The sequence below is a fragment of the Crinia signifera genome, chromosome 1 (assembly GCF_055691185.1).
Source record: "Crinia signifera chromosome 1, ASM5569118v1, whole genome shotgun sequence".
NCBI classification, from domain to species: Eukaryota; Metazoa; Chordata; class Amphibia; order Anura; family Myobatrachidae; genus Crinia; species Crinia signifera.
The window spans coordinates 408,023,058-408,040,354 of NC_139217.1; the positions used below are offsets into that span (position 1 = coordinate 408,023,058).

General features: G+C 42.7%; 1 protein-coding gene across 3 annotated transcripts in view; it reads right to left on the reverse strand.

The window, feature by feature from the left end:
* Positions 1–17,297, reverse strand: part of LOC146016524 (uncharacterized) — a 111,735-nt gene that overhangs the window by 52,807 nt on the left and 41,631 nt on the right. For 2 of the 3 annotated variants that reach the window (XM_083151739.1, XM_083151737.1), the window contains exon 8: positions 4,632–4,754. The exons of the other annotated variant lie outside the window; for it this stretch is intronic. In XM_083151739.1, the coding sequence (XP_083007865.1) occupies positions 4,632–4,754 (123 nt within the window). The remainder of the gene's footprint in view (positions 1–4,631; positions 4,755–17,297) is intronic. 3 annotated transcript variants of the gene reach the window in all.

The following is a 17,297-nucleotide window of genomic DNA, read 5'->3' on the forward strand; positions in this document are numbered from 1 at the left end:
CTTGATGATTTAGAATGTGCCATAAAAAATGATAATGGATGAATTATGCTTTACTGTCAGCTATGCCTGTAAAAAGCATTGTATCTAGTGTATTCCCCCAATCAATCTCTGAAAAATACTTTATAATAAAGGAAGCATAATGCTTGGCTTGCACTTACTTGCATGTATGTAAAATAATGTACCCTGAATGTTGGAAAAGAATAAGAAAACTGGGAGTAAGATAAAGGTTTCTTAGTATCAATATCAATTAGGGCCCGTATTGTCATCAAACCTTCTTCCCTAAGTTTATTAAAAGGTTGAGAGGCCGTCCCACCTTGAAAGTCCAGGTTTTGTAAGAAAGTAAGGAATAACGATTTACTGTATGTGCATTAAGATTTCACCTATGCCTACGTATATGCCAGACTCTGCGTGTAGCCCATAATAATGGATAATTCAGAATTGACTCCGGAACTTCTCCGTCATGCATGTGCAGGAAACCCACTAGACCACAATTTCCAAAAAGTCTCCCCCCAACATTCGAAATTAGCATAGACCTCACAGCCATGTATCTAGTTCCTGAGGAAACATAATATAGCCACATGGTTATAATTTAGAATATGGGGGAAATTGATGCCACCATTAAAAGTTGGCTGTTGAAGCTTAAAAAATCCAATAGGTGGACATCGAGAACCCCATATAAACTTTTTAAAATGCACATTCAGTAAGTTTAGGTCTTTTTGTGTTACTAAAAGCAGATATGCCTGTAATAAATATAATAACCTGGGGAAAGGTTATCGTCTTCATGAGATTGGCTCTGCCTATATACTGTAATAAGTTTCAAATGTTTCCAGCCTTCTAGTTCTTGTGAAGTCATAGTTATCACTTCTGAGATATTGGGGCAGATGTATCAAAGCGGCGCTTATCGCGCCGCTATGATACTTCCTGCTTCGCCTCAATAGCGAGGCGAAGCAGGAAGGGACATCGACAAGATGTATTAACATCTTGTCTGCCGAAGCGGGGGAGCGTTAACTCCCCCCTTCGGCGATGTCCCTTTCTGGAGATAGCGCATCAGTTAATACTGATGCGCTATCTCCTGTCCCCCGGCCGGCCGCACTGGGCATGCGCGAGATCTCGCAAAAACCGCGAGATCTCCAGCGCAGCCCAAGCCAGACGCAGGGCTAGCGTTGTCCCCATAGTGGGGGATAGGACAACGCTAGCCCTGAGCTGGCGAAGCGGCCGGGGCGAATTAACGCCTTGAAGGCTGTTAATACATCGCCCCGGCCGTTAATCCCTGGGGTGGATTGCAGGGACAGCCCCGCCGAGCGTAACTCGGCGGGCTGTCACTAGCGCACGTTAGGTGCGCTAGTAATACATTAGCAAAATCGTAATCCCCCCCCCCCCCCCAGTTAACCAGCGTTAAGTGCATTTTTGCACTTAACGCTGGTTAATACATCTGCCCCATTGTCTTTATATAGCTTAGAAGGATGCTTCGGGAGGCGTACTCCCAGGTAATCTATTGCAGCAGTTTCCCATTTTATCTGAATATTTCTGCCCCAAGTTGGTTTAGCTATATGGGGGTAAAGGAGCAAGCCTGAAGATTTATAAATAATTATTGTGTAGCCCGATATCTCTCCATAGTCAATGAGCTTGACCAGAATTTGTCCCGGATCCTGTTCTGGATTCCCAATATATAATAAGACATCGTCCGCAGACGGTGACAATTTTAATTCTGACCAACCTATTTTTATGCCCCTGAAAACCGACCAAGATTGTAAAATAGGAAATAAGGGGTCAATACATAACTTAAAACAGCAGGAGAGAGAGTGGACATTCTTGATGTGTACCCCTAAACATCTGGCTAGACTCCCCTCTCTGTGCATTTATCAGTACATTTGTTGAAGGGTGAGAATGAAAGTATTTAATTAAGTCCACAAATGAGCTGCCAAACTCCCTTTTCTCCAATACGGAAAAAACATGTCGCAAGGCCACAGAATCAAAGGCATAATTGGTGTCTAAACTTAATAACATTCCCCTGGGATGTGATTTCTGGGGTTCAGCTATCATTGCTGCTATGGCCACGCCTACAGCCTTCACAGAGTGACGCCCTCTAACGAATCCCGTTTGATGCGCTGTAAGCAGATCAGGAGCCATGAATTGTAACCTGTTAGCTACTATTTTTAGTTAAAATCGTTATTTAATAATAATATCGGACGATATGAATCCGCCATTTGGGGATCTTTGCCTGGTTTGGGAATCAATGAAGTATATGCCTCATTAAATGACGGAAACAAAGGTTTTTCCTTTAATATGTTATTATACAATTCCAAAAGTGGAGTCATTTCTGTTTCCAATAACCTATAACAGATCCCAGAAAACCCATCAGTGCCTGAAGATTTATGGGACTGTAAATTCTTAATAACAGCATGAAGTTCATCAGCTGTAATTTCCTTCATAAGACTATCTTTTTGGTCCTGGGGCAAGGAAGGTAGGTTCGCAGACGTTAACAGAGACTGCTGCTTCGCCTTCTGCACCGGGAATTCTCTATATAGGGATCTAGGGATGCTCATTTTTATTCCAGCAACATCTGTGACATGATTATACTCCATACATCTCCCTACATGGTGCAGCGCGTGCACACTTTACTCTTCGCCCGGTTAATTATTCATTCAGTTGTCTCTCTTTCCCCCTGTGGCTTAGCTGAGAAATAAAGGGCTGAGCATCCATCAGATCTTTAAATTAAAAGCTTTGATGATTTCTACATGATTTTTTCCTGGCTCTCCACTTGACAGTGGGACATTTATGTAAAATCCAGATCTTTTGAAAGTTATGAAAATTGTTTTCTTTCTGTAATAAAATGTGGAGATTTCACAAGTAGACATCATTCACATTCAAAGCAACACTTCAGATACGCAATAATAATTCCTGTCAGAAATACCGGTTGCTATATATTGAAAATATTCAAGCCACGTGTTCTGTACTCGGAGTAACGTAATGTGGAATCATTTTAAGATATTTTTTTCAATTAAAAAATACATCCGGTTGCTATAATAAGGCATACAAAGGAAATATACAGTGATAACATTACAAGTTTATACAAATACTTGTGCATTAAACAGTCCTTCTTGTTGTGTCACAGGACTTGCCCCTTAGGAGTGTTAGGGGTGCCGGATGACTGCCCAACAATCAGGATCCCGACAGTCAGTATACCGACATCGGAATCCCGACTACTGGTGCTCCAACAGGGGGATCGTGACTGACAGGATCTAGTCTCTCTTGCGGGGGTCCACGACCCACCATAGAGGGAGAATAGAACCTGTGGCGAGATAAGCGAGCCACCGCAAGGGGCTTCTTTGTGCTCACCCCCATGGCGGAATACTGACTGTTGGGATCCCGATTGTTGGGTAGTCATACCACACTCGACTGTTAGGGACCCACCTGATAAGGTCACTTGACTGTGGTAGGTGGGCCCTATTTTTTACCAAATATTAGGGCAGTTGTATTAAAGCCGATAAAGTGGAAATTGCGTTATCAGCGTCTAATTTATCTACAGTACATTTTCTTTCCTCGCCAGGCTTAATACATCTGCTCCATTATGCTGAGAATCTCAATTTTATCCCATGTTAAATTGCAGAGTTTATTAGAATTGTTCTTATTGCCAGTGTTTGAAGTGTGCATCTGCATTTTCTCTGTGGCACTACAAGTCTCAGGCTCAGGTTAGCACCACCTTTGTATGTTTAGAATTAGGATGTGCACTCCAGCCTCTTATAATATAACCCACATATATTTATTGGTACATCTTCCTGTGTGTACAGGCGACCATGCAACCAACCCTTATGCTGCCTGCAGGAACCGCCATCAATCAGGGCTGCCATCATAAATTGTGAGGCCCGGGATTGACAAAATAGGCAGGGCCACCTTTTCCCTTCTTTACTCCCCGGTATGGCGATCTACATTCCTTTAAGGGAAATCGAACTTTGTTCATGACAAATTATACTTTATAGACTCTAGTCCTGGGCCTCCTGTCTGTCTGGGCCCGGGACTGGAGTCTCAGCAGACCCACCCTGATGGCTGCCCTGCCAACAATGATGTCTCTACCGCTTCCTATGGCCAGGCACGTCCTGCTGCGGATTAGAAAATGTGCATGCATAAATCTTAGCAATCATTAGATCAGTCAGTGTGCCAGATGTATTAAGCCTGGCGTAGAGATAAACGAGAGATAAAATGGAGATAAGTTGGAAGGAGTTAACGCACCAGCCAATCAGCTGTGTTTGAAATATGACAGTTGGGAGTTGATTGGCTGGTGCGTTACCTCCTTCCACTTTATCTCCAGTTTATCTCTTCGCCAGGCTTAATACATCTGCCCCAGTATCAGCTGGACGGCCAATTAGTCCCAGCGTATCTCAGCAGAGTAATGAATATCACTTAAAAAAAAATGACATTTAGCATTATTTCAATAATAGTTATAATGTCCACTCTTTCAAAAAGCTGTAATGGCATTTCTGGTGTACTGCAATGGGTTGTACATTTCTATTTGCCATCCCTTTCACGGAGCAGTGTGTCCCAGCACTTGCATGTAGGAGATTAGACATCATTTACATTTTAGAGACAATGCATCTACTGTGTCACCAAAAGCTTTCATGATTACCACATACCACATAGAGTAGGTTAAGATTGTCAGCCTTTCCGTAGCAAAGATCCAACAGAGTCACCTCATTTTTTGTTGCTTGTCTCCCTGACATTATCCATGGTAGAGCAAGATTTTCAACACTTGTTGCCTATGAGTACAAAAAATAATGTTACTGTAACAAAAATGGACAATAACAAAGTTGGATTGAAGGACAAAATGATATAACATACTGTAGCTTTGTTGACAGGACATATTTCAATTAAATCCTGGCCAGCAAAGATCTTCATGTAATAATACTAAAACAAATAACAATAACCCTGTTATATATGAATCTGACAACATCCTTTTACTTAGGAAAATCACATCTTAATTATGTCAGGCTCAAACTGACATGGGACTGCTGTCCCCGGGCATGTGATCAGTTGTCTATATGGAACATAAACAGGATTAGGTTTCTTATTCTACAAGGATAAAATGTGAAATAAAAAGTATAAGACAAAAACACCTTTAGAATTAATATGACTATATTATCGACAGAAGTAAAATAGAACAATGTTTGTGTGTGTATGTTCCATGATAACTCTCGAACGCTTTAACTAATCGTCTTCACTACCTTATCATCTTATGGGTTTAATTGGATGACCCCTTAAAAGGTGCTGTCATTAGGGTCCATGCTATTTCTGTTGTTTTCATGCATTGTGATATGTCGTTGGAAAGCTTATGACTCTGAATACAACGAGAGCCATTGAAAGCACTGCCGGGCCCCGTGAAAAGGGGCATGGTCACAGGGATGGCATGACTAACAGGGGGCATGGCTACGCCCCTGTAAAACAATTGCAGGGGGTGCAGGCTAAGCACACCGCATGTAGCAGCATGTTCTGAGCAGGGGAGAGAGGCTGTGCTGCTGAGGCAGCCTCTGTTCTCCACTCCCACTGCTCGATCTCTGCAGTGGGGAGGGTGGCACCGGACCCAGGCCCGGGTAAAAATTACCCACTCCCCTCTTTCAATGACACAGAATACAACACAATAAACATACTCCTTTAGGTGGACCCTTAATCCCTTGAGTTGTGGGTTTTCCTGTGGCAGGACAAACCAGGGCAGGTTTGTCCTGCCCCAGAAATACTTACTACACAAGGGGCAGCGGTTGTTTTCTGCAGCAGCCCCTTCTCCCCTGGGGCTGCTGCTGCTGGCTTCAGCTGTTTGCATCAGCTTGGAGAAGCTCAAGGCTGCTTTAGGGGGCTTGGGAATGCTCGGGTGCTCAGTTATTCGTATATTCATGGGTTGGGATGCCCAATCACACGAGTGGCCGAGCGCGGCCGAACCTCCCCGGATCAGCGATAGGCGATGGCGGCGGTGACAAGGAGGATCGGCAACTGGGGGGGGGGATCAGTGACAAGGGGGGATGTTGGTGTGCCAGGGGTTCACCACTGGAGGCACCACTGGCAAACCCTTTCTTTACAGTGGCATGCTCGAAAAATTCTCAGGGGGAGCTCGCTCCTGCAGCGCAGCTCAGCCCGAGAAATTTCCAGGCATACCACCGAAGGTGTTAAAGGCCTATAAGGGTCCGCTAAATTAAAAACATTTTCACTTTACAAAACTTTTGAGAATTGCATAAGCTTAAACTTTCGCCCGTCCGTTGGACAGGCCCTAAGACTGGTATTTCTATACTACTCTGAACCATTATTAATGAAAACATTTCAGGATTCAAAAATGTATTTTGCAGAAATGGGTTAAACTGTCAAACGCCTAACTGTGTTTGCACATGAAATGATTTTACAATAATTGCGGGACCTGTTTGGGAACGGCAGGTTTAGGAAAAGAACAGTGATCCGAGTTTGTGCTTTCAGGATGTTCTGCCAGTGCGGGATGAAGCATAAATAGTATGAGATGCCAGCTAAACAAAACTTAGGGCATGATGAAAATCCTTCTTCATAGTTAAGTAAAACACATTTGCAGCTTACTTTAGTTAGTGTGTTAGCCCTTTATACTACAGCTTGAAGAAAAAAAAAAAGGTGGATGTGAGTGTTTGTAACCCTGGCATTAGTCCAGTGTTTCCTTGTAACAGTAAAGTTCCATCGTTTTCCAATGGCCCAACACTACACTGTCCAGGAAAATTAGCTTTCCTTCCAAGTTTTCGCCTCTCCAGCTACATTCTAAAGACGTATTCTCCATCATTGGGTGGGTGTGCGCAAACGCCAGATCATCGTTCCAGCATGCTCTTTGTTTATTTACATTATATAAGAGACGATAGCAGAATCAACATGAGCCTGTACCATATAAATGTACAGTATTCATGTAGTTGTTGCAGTTAAAATTCCTGTAAAAACAAAAAAAACTCAAGTCTCTGCTGAATAGCAATGATGTGCAAAACACAATAATAAATCTATTCCTGGTACTGCTCAGTCACCTGATGGACATAGTGTTCTGATAAAGTTCTACATTTCAGTGTAACTCACTAACGTAAACACAGAGAAGGGACCTTACAGGCATCTGGCCCATCCTGGCATAAGTCTACATAGCAGCCTGATTGCTCTTTTCCGCTTAACAACACTCCATCTGTACAGGCCAACTGTCCGTCTTCCACCCAAAGTCTCTGTGGTCCTGTTTCCTTCCAAACTGTCATTCTATGGTGACAGAGCGTAGAATCTGTATGAATACATTTCCATTGCTTCCCAAAACATTTATCTTGTTTACAGTTTTAGGAAGATTCCGTGGCACACGCATGTGAAAACCAATAACCCGCCCTCCCAAAAAAAAAAAGAAAGTCTCCCTATTTGGGCCACATTAAATGTTGGGTAGAGTGCACTAGTACAGTAACTAAATACCACAGTTTGTAAAGTAAATAACTTCAAAAAAGGTAAAGATCTTGCCAGTACAGCTGCCAACCAAGTGTCTTCGCCTACTGTACCTGACTGAGGTGTGCCCAGGACAGAAAACCACTAACCACAAGCTAACTAATATTAGCACCTCATGTCCCTTTTTTATTAGGTTTTATAACAAAATACATACAGTACATCCCAAAAGAGACGTTGTCAGAATACTACATAATGTAGAACAGAAAAGTGCAAGTTAGATGCAAATTGAATAATACAAATAAAGGTCTAGAGGTTTTTGAACAGTGTCACCATCTCTCTCTCTAATATATATGACCTTAATATTACACAGTTTTTTCATCAGACCCTGAGTAACGTCTATTCCTTTCTACTATAGTGTTATATATAGGAAAACAATACCAAGCGTAAAGATCTATTGTGTTTTAAAAGTGAGCAGAGTCCACAATGTCCCAATGTGAGCCGCTTCCTCAGGATCCAACCACAAATGCACAGAAATGCTTGCAAAAATAAATGAGAGAAAGCGTACCAGTGAAGTAAAAAGATTTTACAAACTTAATATTGCATTGGGGTTAACAGCTTGCCATAGTAGATATCCAGCAGAACGATACAGGGGTACAGCGATGGACTCTGGATACCGCGCAGCTGACCACAGCGAGTGAGCGGCTTCAGGTACCCAGGCAGCCACCGGCCAGGAACTCACAGCATGGATCGGACCATGGAGACAAAGCCACCGTGTCTTGAACAAATTTATATTGTGGCAGGGACAGCATATTTCCACATGAGGGTAATGTGGAAGATCCAGGTTTTAGAGTAACGCCAGCAGCAGGAAAATTAGATCCAGTCTCTGATTTCCTGTTATATGTGTGTACAGGGCAGGGTGTCATTGCTCCCAATGCTGAAAAGCAGCTGGGTGATAGGCTGATAATGGAATATTAAGTTAGGTGCTTTGTAGTGTACCCTGACTAAAAATTCTGTGGAAAACCCTACAATGCTGTAACCTTGTTTGCCTAGCGGTTAACCTGGTATGCTGTTTACCTGCTACAAAATAAAGACTCAGACTTCTTTTATATCCAGTGTATGTGATTCCATTTCACAATTGGCACCCAACGTGGGGCTCACATTGCTGAACACTGCAAAACCGCAGGAACCCAGCTGGTTTGGGGAGCTGGTTTGGGGAGCCAGGAAATGTGATTGTGGTGTGTCCATTTTCTGATCAGCCTGTTAAAATCTTTTAAATCTGTGCCTGTAATGTAATATCAGGGCAACTTGGAGTTGCAAAGGTTAGGTGTGGCAGCCAGCCTTATAGGGACACTGTGTCATAAGATTGCTGCTGTTTTGTGTTATGTGGCTGGTGAAGCAGGCAGATGTGAGCTAAAGTATGTTTTTGTTATTCTGGCACATTATATTAGGCCTCCTAAATTTGCTTTTAAAGCGGAAACACAGGGCACTATGGAGCCATTAATGAAAATGTTGGCTGAACTGTTTGCAGGGCAACAAACCCAGATACAGGGGCAACAGGCTCAGGTGCATATGCTGCAGGAGGTGCAGCAAGCTCAAAATTAAAAAAACAACAACAGCTGCTGCATGAGGAATTAAAAGGAGCTGATAAAAAGGTGGGCAGGAGTGGGGAAAGATTACCGAAGCTCACTCTAGCTGAGGACATTGAGACCCTTCAGTTGCACATTTGAGCCTGGCCTGCAGAGGAATGGTCTGACATGCTGTTTGACAGGGGAGGCACAGAAAGCCTATGTGAACATGACTATGGCTGAGGTACGTTCCTACCCTGACCTTAAGAAGGCTATAATCAGCAGGGTTGGGGTGACGGGCCCCAGCAAAGTCCAAGAATTTCATGACTGGTGGATGCCTCCAAGGATTCAGCTGGCCAAACTTGCAGTGCAAATTGTAGAAATAGTCGCATTAGACCAGGCTATGCAGGTGGTAGACCACAAGGTGCAGCAGTGGGCCCTTCAGGCTGCCCCCCAGACGTTGAGGAGTTGGCCACAGTGATTGATCGGCACCTGACCCTGGGGAAATGAAGTAAAGCCAGGACAGGATTGTGCCAGTACCAAAGCTCAGAACTCAGGTTCCAGTGGAAAAGCCAAACCCTGGTCATGTACGGTGGGACTGCCCAAGACAGGGAGATCCAATGGATTGCAGCACGGCTTGGCCAATGATCAGAATGGCTGCTGGAAAAATATGCCAAGCAAAGTACACCCTGTTCTATGTCCTGGTACAACAAGAATGTTGGAAAATCTGGGTGCTAGTGGACACTAGCAGTGAGCTTACTATCGTCTGTGCCAATTTGGTCACTCCATGAGTTTATAAGGTCCTTCGTCCTGTTATGGTGTTGTGTATCAACAGCGATGTTGAGGAGTACCCACGTGTACTTCACATGCAATTCAGTAGGATTTAGAAGATCTGAGACAGAGGATTTAGAAGATCTAAGACAGAGGCATAATTCTAAGTTGCAAACACGTCAGAAGTATCTTCTAAATCCTACTGAATCCTGGTATCCATCAACAATCCATTGCTCCATCACTGGACCAATCCGAACCAGCCCTAGATGCCTTGTTTTCCACCCACTTCAGCACAGGAGCTTTTTCCATCTAGCTCAAACACCCCATTTCAAAACTATTTTATTTTATACTGTTCTTATTCATATCCATTGCACATATACTATTTAATATTGGTTGCATCATGCCTAATAAATTGTTCTTTTATTTGTAAAATCGGTCCAATTTGGTTTATAACATATTTTTCACATTATACCCAGAGCTGTATTTGTATAAATTTCTTGTCTTGTTCCAGTATTTCAATAATAATAATTTCAGTCTTCCGCTGATGACATATGGTTTAATATGAGATATAGTATTAGATGTCATTCGTGAAAGATATAAGACTACTATCGTGATACCATATAAGACTACTAGAGGGGTAAATGAAGAGGATCAAAGGAATCCCATGACCTTCCACTTGACCAGTAATAGAAAATAGTCAATTAAAAATGAGTTCATTTTAATCTTTTTTTTCAGGGAGCGCTCCCCACTGGGCGAGTTTTTTCCGGGGAGCGCTCCCTAAAAAATAACCCCACCACTACACCCCCAGGGTCCGGGCAGCGCCGCTGAACTGTTCATCAGCCGCTGCCTGGCCCTGCCCCCAGCAACACGGTTGTGTGTGAAATTACATTTCAAGGTCACGCCACACACAGCAGAGGGAGGGAGGCAGGGCAGCAGGAGCCGGGCAGCTGCCGAAGCTGAGTGCGGCGCTGATCTCATCGCTCAGCGGTGCTGCCCAGCAAGAGGGAGCGCAGGCAGTGGTACTCCCGAGAATTTTCCGGGTTTGCCAGTCTGCGTACTGGAGCAAACCCCGGAAAATTCTTGGGAGTGCCACTTAAGGGGTTAATATATAAAAGAGCATATCAAATGTATTTAACACATGTTTAATCATCAGGTCTCTCAACAACATACAGTACTGTAAGCAGCAGTTAAAGGAGTCCTCTCCAGTGTTACCTGATCATTTCACCCAGGCTGCTTTATTGCCTACACAAAGGGAAAGCCCCATTTTTGGAACCACTTCAATTGGAGTACTCAATTTGACAGGAGACTGAAAATAGGTACAAAAATATTCCCAGGTGCCACTGCCATCCAGGGGGTTCCATGGATGGAGAATAAACATAGCTGTAGATGGACTGCTAATATGGACACACCCAATACCTAGTGGATACTTTGTAATACAAGTAAATATCTACAAATACCCTGCAGTCAATATCTTACAAGAGATTACAATAACATTGCAAAACCACCAATAAAATATTATTCTACATAAGACAATGTAAAAGGAATGTGAATGTGCCCCTTTGATTGAAAAGAGTAAATAACATTGAAAGAAAAGTGATCCTATGCTGAAACACAGATCTGCAAGCATTTCTCTGACATGTTTCTAAATAGTCTGTTTGCACACCGAGTACTGACTGCAAATAGAAGAGATGGATGATTATGAAATGCTGAGTGGGGTTATTCATTCCACCATGACAGATTGCTGGTTGGCAATGCTAAAAACTGACATATACTGTACCGGGGGAACGTCAAAAGAAGCAGAAACCGTGGCTTCAGTCCACAAATAAGCTGAAGAACTGAATGTCTTGTGTATCATGCCAGTGACCCATCAACACAGAAGATTAATATTTATAAGTAAATTGCCAATAATATGTCCAATATGTCGTAACCATAGAACATAATATTATAGATGATCATAAACTGCGGACCTGGCAGGGTTCAAACCCAGTAGTGAGCCAAAGATTTTTATAACCTCAGTTACATACCAGATGAAGTATCTGAAGCTCTCAGTTAAGTGATCCAGTGGCTACACACCGTGCACACGCTCTGCATATCATTTAAGCTCACCTCACAGGTGCACAGGTGCACTCATTACTGACTGACCCATTTGAAAAGATCCACAGGTGGAGCTAAATACTTCACTTGTGATTCTGTGAGGAGACATGGAAAACGTAACTGTTGGTAGCTCTAGAGGACTGGAGTTGGCTACCCCTGCACTAGATCAAATAACCACCTAGTAACCCAGGTAGCATGTACAATACTTATGGGACTCTCATAAGTGTTTATAAAATCATTGTTAAGATTGATCCTAAAATGGGTCCATATCAATTTCTCTCCTCAAATATGGAAGCATTTAAACTAAAACGTACCAAGAACAAATTCTTCCTGTCCCTCTGGATGCAGCTGAATTCCATCAGATGTTAGGTGAGAGGACTGTGGATTGAAACATGCAAGTGTAGATTACAGTGTATAAGTAAGACAAGTAGTGGATTACTAATCATTTTTGTGACATCATTAGATCCTCTTTATATTTTTGAATAAAAAACGTTAATAGCAGTGTATTCAAGTGGTGTAAACACTGGCTGCAAACGCAAAATAGCTTCCAGGTCTTCCCCAACTTGGCGTCTCAGCAACCCAATAATAAATGGGTGTTGAAATACTCATGTTCATAGTGTTAATTTTTAGACTGACGGCATCATATTTCAGAACACCCGTGTCACAATTATCAATTAGGATAAAACCGTCCATTAACTTTTTAAACTATATTTATAGCACAAGTAGGGAACCATCAAACAAGAAATGTTGTGTTAGTCTACATCACTCTGTCCAGTCTTGTTTCACTGCTGCTATTTATAATTTGTAAAAACCACAGCAAGCAAAATGTAAGGACTAGCCATTTCTGACTATGCAAGACTGACATGGAAAATCTTTACCCTATGAATCACTAACATATGGCAGGGGAAAAAAATAAGTCAAACAGCACAGTCAATAAAGAACACACTGTGAAATTAACTAGGTTTCTAACTCATGTAGAAAAGCGGAAACAAGTCACATTTTATGGGGGATTGAGAGCAGCCAATAAGTGCAGCTGTGGAAAACATCTATATTTGGATATGACATGATTTTTAGACATATATTAAGTGCTCTAAAAATTGCTATGTCATTAATTTGATTTCTGGAAATTGTTATTTAATCTTTAAATTCCTGAATATTCTTCTTATATGACTGGGCGTGACTTAATACAAACATTCCACAACAAATATTGAAATGGACACCATACCACATAGCCGTACATGCCGTATTTCACATTGGGGACTGAGGGCCTTATTCTAGTTCTCTCTTTCTGACAAAATCCTTCTTAGAAGGACAAAACCATGTGCACTGCAGCGGGGGCAGATGTAACATGTGCAGAGAGAATTAGATTTGAGTGAGTTATTTTGTTTCTGTGCAGGGTAAATACTGACTGCTTTATTTTTACACTGCAATATAGATCTCACTTTGAAGTAAAACCCCACCCAAATCAAATGCTCTCTGCACAAGTTACATCTGCCCCACCTGCAGTGCACATGGTTTTGTCCTTCTAAGAAGGATTTTGTCAGAAAGAGTGAACTAGAATAAGGCCTTTGCCCCCGAGTTCTCTTATCAATTATAGACATAGGGGGCAATCCAGATCTGGTCGCTAGGCCGCATATATTCAGAGCATAGCGCCGCCTGAATCCCCTCTCTGCATGCGGAAGTGCACACCTACACATCTGCTCACAAGCGCCCTCACAGAGGAAACATCCTTCGATGGGTATTTATTAGCTTATGATTTTTTCCTCTGTTCGCAGCTGAAAAGTAGCCCGGAACTTTTTGGCTGCACTGTCTTTTGAAAATTGGGGGCAGGCGCTGATGTCAGCCGCCTGTCCCTAGCAGGCAGGGGAACACCTGCATTCCCTGGGACCCACGCAGTGTTTCAATGGACATACCCACTGCCTGTCAATCATCCCGGCACTTGCTGTGGGGGGTCTTCAGATGCGCATTAGCCGTCCCCCGCCATCCACAGAAGGGCCACATTTGTAGCTCAATGAGCAGGCCTGAATAGGCCCCAAAGGGTGTAAATTAACTGCATTTTTGCAATGTGATTTTTAGGGGCAGTTTTCTTGGGACAAAACTAGGTACTTGTGTATTATCATGGCACCCATCGCATCGCATACCACTAAATAGGGTATGCAATGGTATGCGATGCGATTTCCTCGTGAAAAAGCCTGAATGTACAATTAAATATCGCATTGCATGCCAGCAAATGGCATGCGATGCGATGGCATGCAATTTTTTATTGTAAAAGGCACCCTGATGAGTGCATACAATGGTATATGCCCCCAGAATGTTAAATACCCCCCCATTGTCAACGCGACCCCCACTATCAATGCCAACCCAAAGCATGGCGAGCGCAGCGAGCCTGCGAGGGGCGGTGGTACGCGTCCTCCGACCTTTTCATACCCCCCACTATCCACGTCGGCGTGGAGTTGATTTTAGATAGTGTGGCGAGCGCAGAGAGCCACCGAGCCCGAATCGTGGCGAGCGCAGCGAGCCCCGTGGAAGACATGTAAAGGCATCCGCGTCCCCACGTCACGCTTCGGGCTTGGTGGCTCGCTGTGCTCAACACACTATATAAATTCAACTCCACGCTGACATGGATAGTGGGGGTATGAAAAGGTCGGAGGACGCGTACCGCCACCCCTCGCGGGCTCGCTACGCTTCAGGTTGGTGTTGATAGTGGGGGTGGCTTTGACAATGGGGGTGCATTTAACATTGTAAGCACCCATCAGGGTGCTTGTACAATTAAAAATTGCATCTGATCACATTGCATCGCATGCCACTATATTGCATGCGATGCGCTGCAGTACGATCAACATCGTGGGCGCCGTGATAATACACAAGTACCCAAAACTACAATTATGCCTTTAATAAAATGATTGCTTTAAATATTGCAGCAAAACGATTTGGAAAAAACGCATTTCGTTACATTACACCCACAGCGTACGTTTCCTGCAGTGGAGAATATTAAGATGTCTTATGCTGCTTTACTGTGTGGTCACTTTAAAGGGTAGATACTGCATAAGGAGGGATTTGCAGGTCAAGAGTCACTATTTCAAGTGACTTAAAGGCAGGGAAGGAATGCAATAAAGCAGCGGTGGCCGAACTTTTGCAACCCAGGATCTACTTTGTGTACGCTTACCTACCCGGGGATCTACCGGCATCTTCCCCTGTGTAAACCATACCCCTCCAAATGCAATACATCCCTCATCACAGAATGAGCTTAAATTCACATTCTGATACAGGGATTGTGCTTGAAATTCACAATCTGACATAGGGAATGTGCACAAAATTCACATTCTGATCAAAATAAATGAACGTAAAAGCACTCTCAAGACCCACTTCTTCACCAAACTCAGCCAACTGTCATTATAACCCACTGTTACATGCCCACTCCTACCACTTGTGTCACACCTGTCTGTCTGCCCCTTCTCTTTAGAATGTAAGCTCTCATGAGAAAGGCCCTCTTCTTTTACCTGAACCATCTCCATACTTCCTTCGATGGCATCTAATCCTTCAGTTTTATGCCACCCTATTTCTCATGCTGGCCATACATCAGAAAGATTGATCTTAAGATCGATTGCGCTCATGATTGTGTGCAATTTCCCTTCAATACCCCGGCAGTCCTTGGTGGTTTTTGGACACACAATGTGCACACAATCTGCATACAATCCATGTTACAATCAATTGAGATTGTATGATTGGGTACAATATCTTTCTGATGTATGGCCACCTTTATTTTAGTATTGTCTGCTACTGCAGAAATATTTATATACCCTGTTATTGTCCTATACTGTCTTGAACTGTACGTCACTATTTTCTTGATTTTTTTTTTAAACTCTGTAACTGGGCACTGCAGATTCCTTGTGGCGCTACATAAATGATGATAATAATAATAATAATAATAATAATAGTAATAATAAAAACATTCAAATATATCAAGTGTTTTATTTACCAAGGTACAGGAGGGAAACATTATTCAAAGCAAGAGAACTGTTAGAACACAAGGATATGTACTGACAACTGGAGGGAGGTAGCTTCAGGAAAATGTAAGGAAAAATGACTTCACTGAAAGGACAATTAGAATAGCTTTCCATGGTAGTGGCTGAGACAGTAGAACACAAACAACATGCTTAGAAGAGGCATAAGGCTATCCTTACACAGAACTAAGATCACAATATGTTGAAATTATATTTAAAGGATTAAAAAGGGTCAAACTAGATGGGCCCACTAGTGTTTCCTGCCATCAAATTTATGTTTCTCTCTCCCTCAGTGAATTATAATCACCCTTTTGCTGCTTTTTTGAGACATTGGGGCAGATGTATTAAGCTTTAACAAGAGATAAATGCAAGGGTGATAAGCAGAGATAAACGTCCAGCCAATCACCTGCTAACTGCCATGTTACAGGCTGTGTTTGAAAAAAGTCAGTAAGGAGCTGATTGGCTGGATGTTTATCACTCTGTATCACCCTTGCATTTATCTCTTGTTAAGGCTTAATACATCTACCCCTATGGCCCTTATTCAGATCTGATCGCAGTACAAATTTGTTTGGAAAAATGGGCAAAACCATGTGCGCTACAGGTGGGGCAGATGTAACATGTGCAGAGAGAATTAGATTTGGGTGGGGTTTTACTTCAAAGTGAGATCTATATTGCAGTGTAAAAATAATGCAGCCAGTGTTTACCCTGCATAGAAACAAAATAACTCACATAAATCAAAAGGTGCCCATACACGGTACAATTATTGTATGCAATTTGGACTAGATTGCATAGCATTGCATTGCAAAACATATGCGATGCAATCTAGTCCAAATTGCATGCAATAATTGTACCGTGTATGGGCACCTTAAATCTAGCTGTCTTTGCGACAGCTTCCCTTGCAAAGATTAGCAATGCCGGAGCATAAAAACATTTGTAATTGCGAATGCAATTGTGTATGAACATGAATTAGGCCTAAATGTGTTAAACCATAGCATCAGTCGCCAACCACCTCCACCCAACTGCCCTGCAACCTATTCAGTCTTCATTCACCTTGTGCGTCTATCACCTGGGCTGTCTTGTATTGTGTACAAGGTGCCCCTTGTTACTCTGATGTACCATCTACATTCTTCTGCTTTCATCCAGTGCAGACCAGCAGGAGGTCATTAAAGCATTTTGTTGTGGTCCCATCTTTTACTTGTTCTGATTTAATAGCTCTGTGTTCAGTATCCCATAACCATCCCATATACTGTAGCTCAGTGTACAGTATCTCTCATAAACTATATTAAATCTGCTCATACATAAGCACCCATACTATGGGGGTTATTCTAGTTCATTCTTTCTGACAAAATCCTTCTTAGATGGACAAAACCATGTGCACTGCAGGTGGGGCAGATGTAACTTGTGCAGAGAGAATTAGATTTGGGTGGGGTTTTTTTTTCAAAGTGAGATCTATATTGCAGTG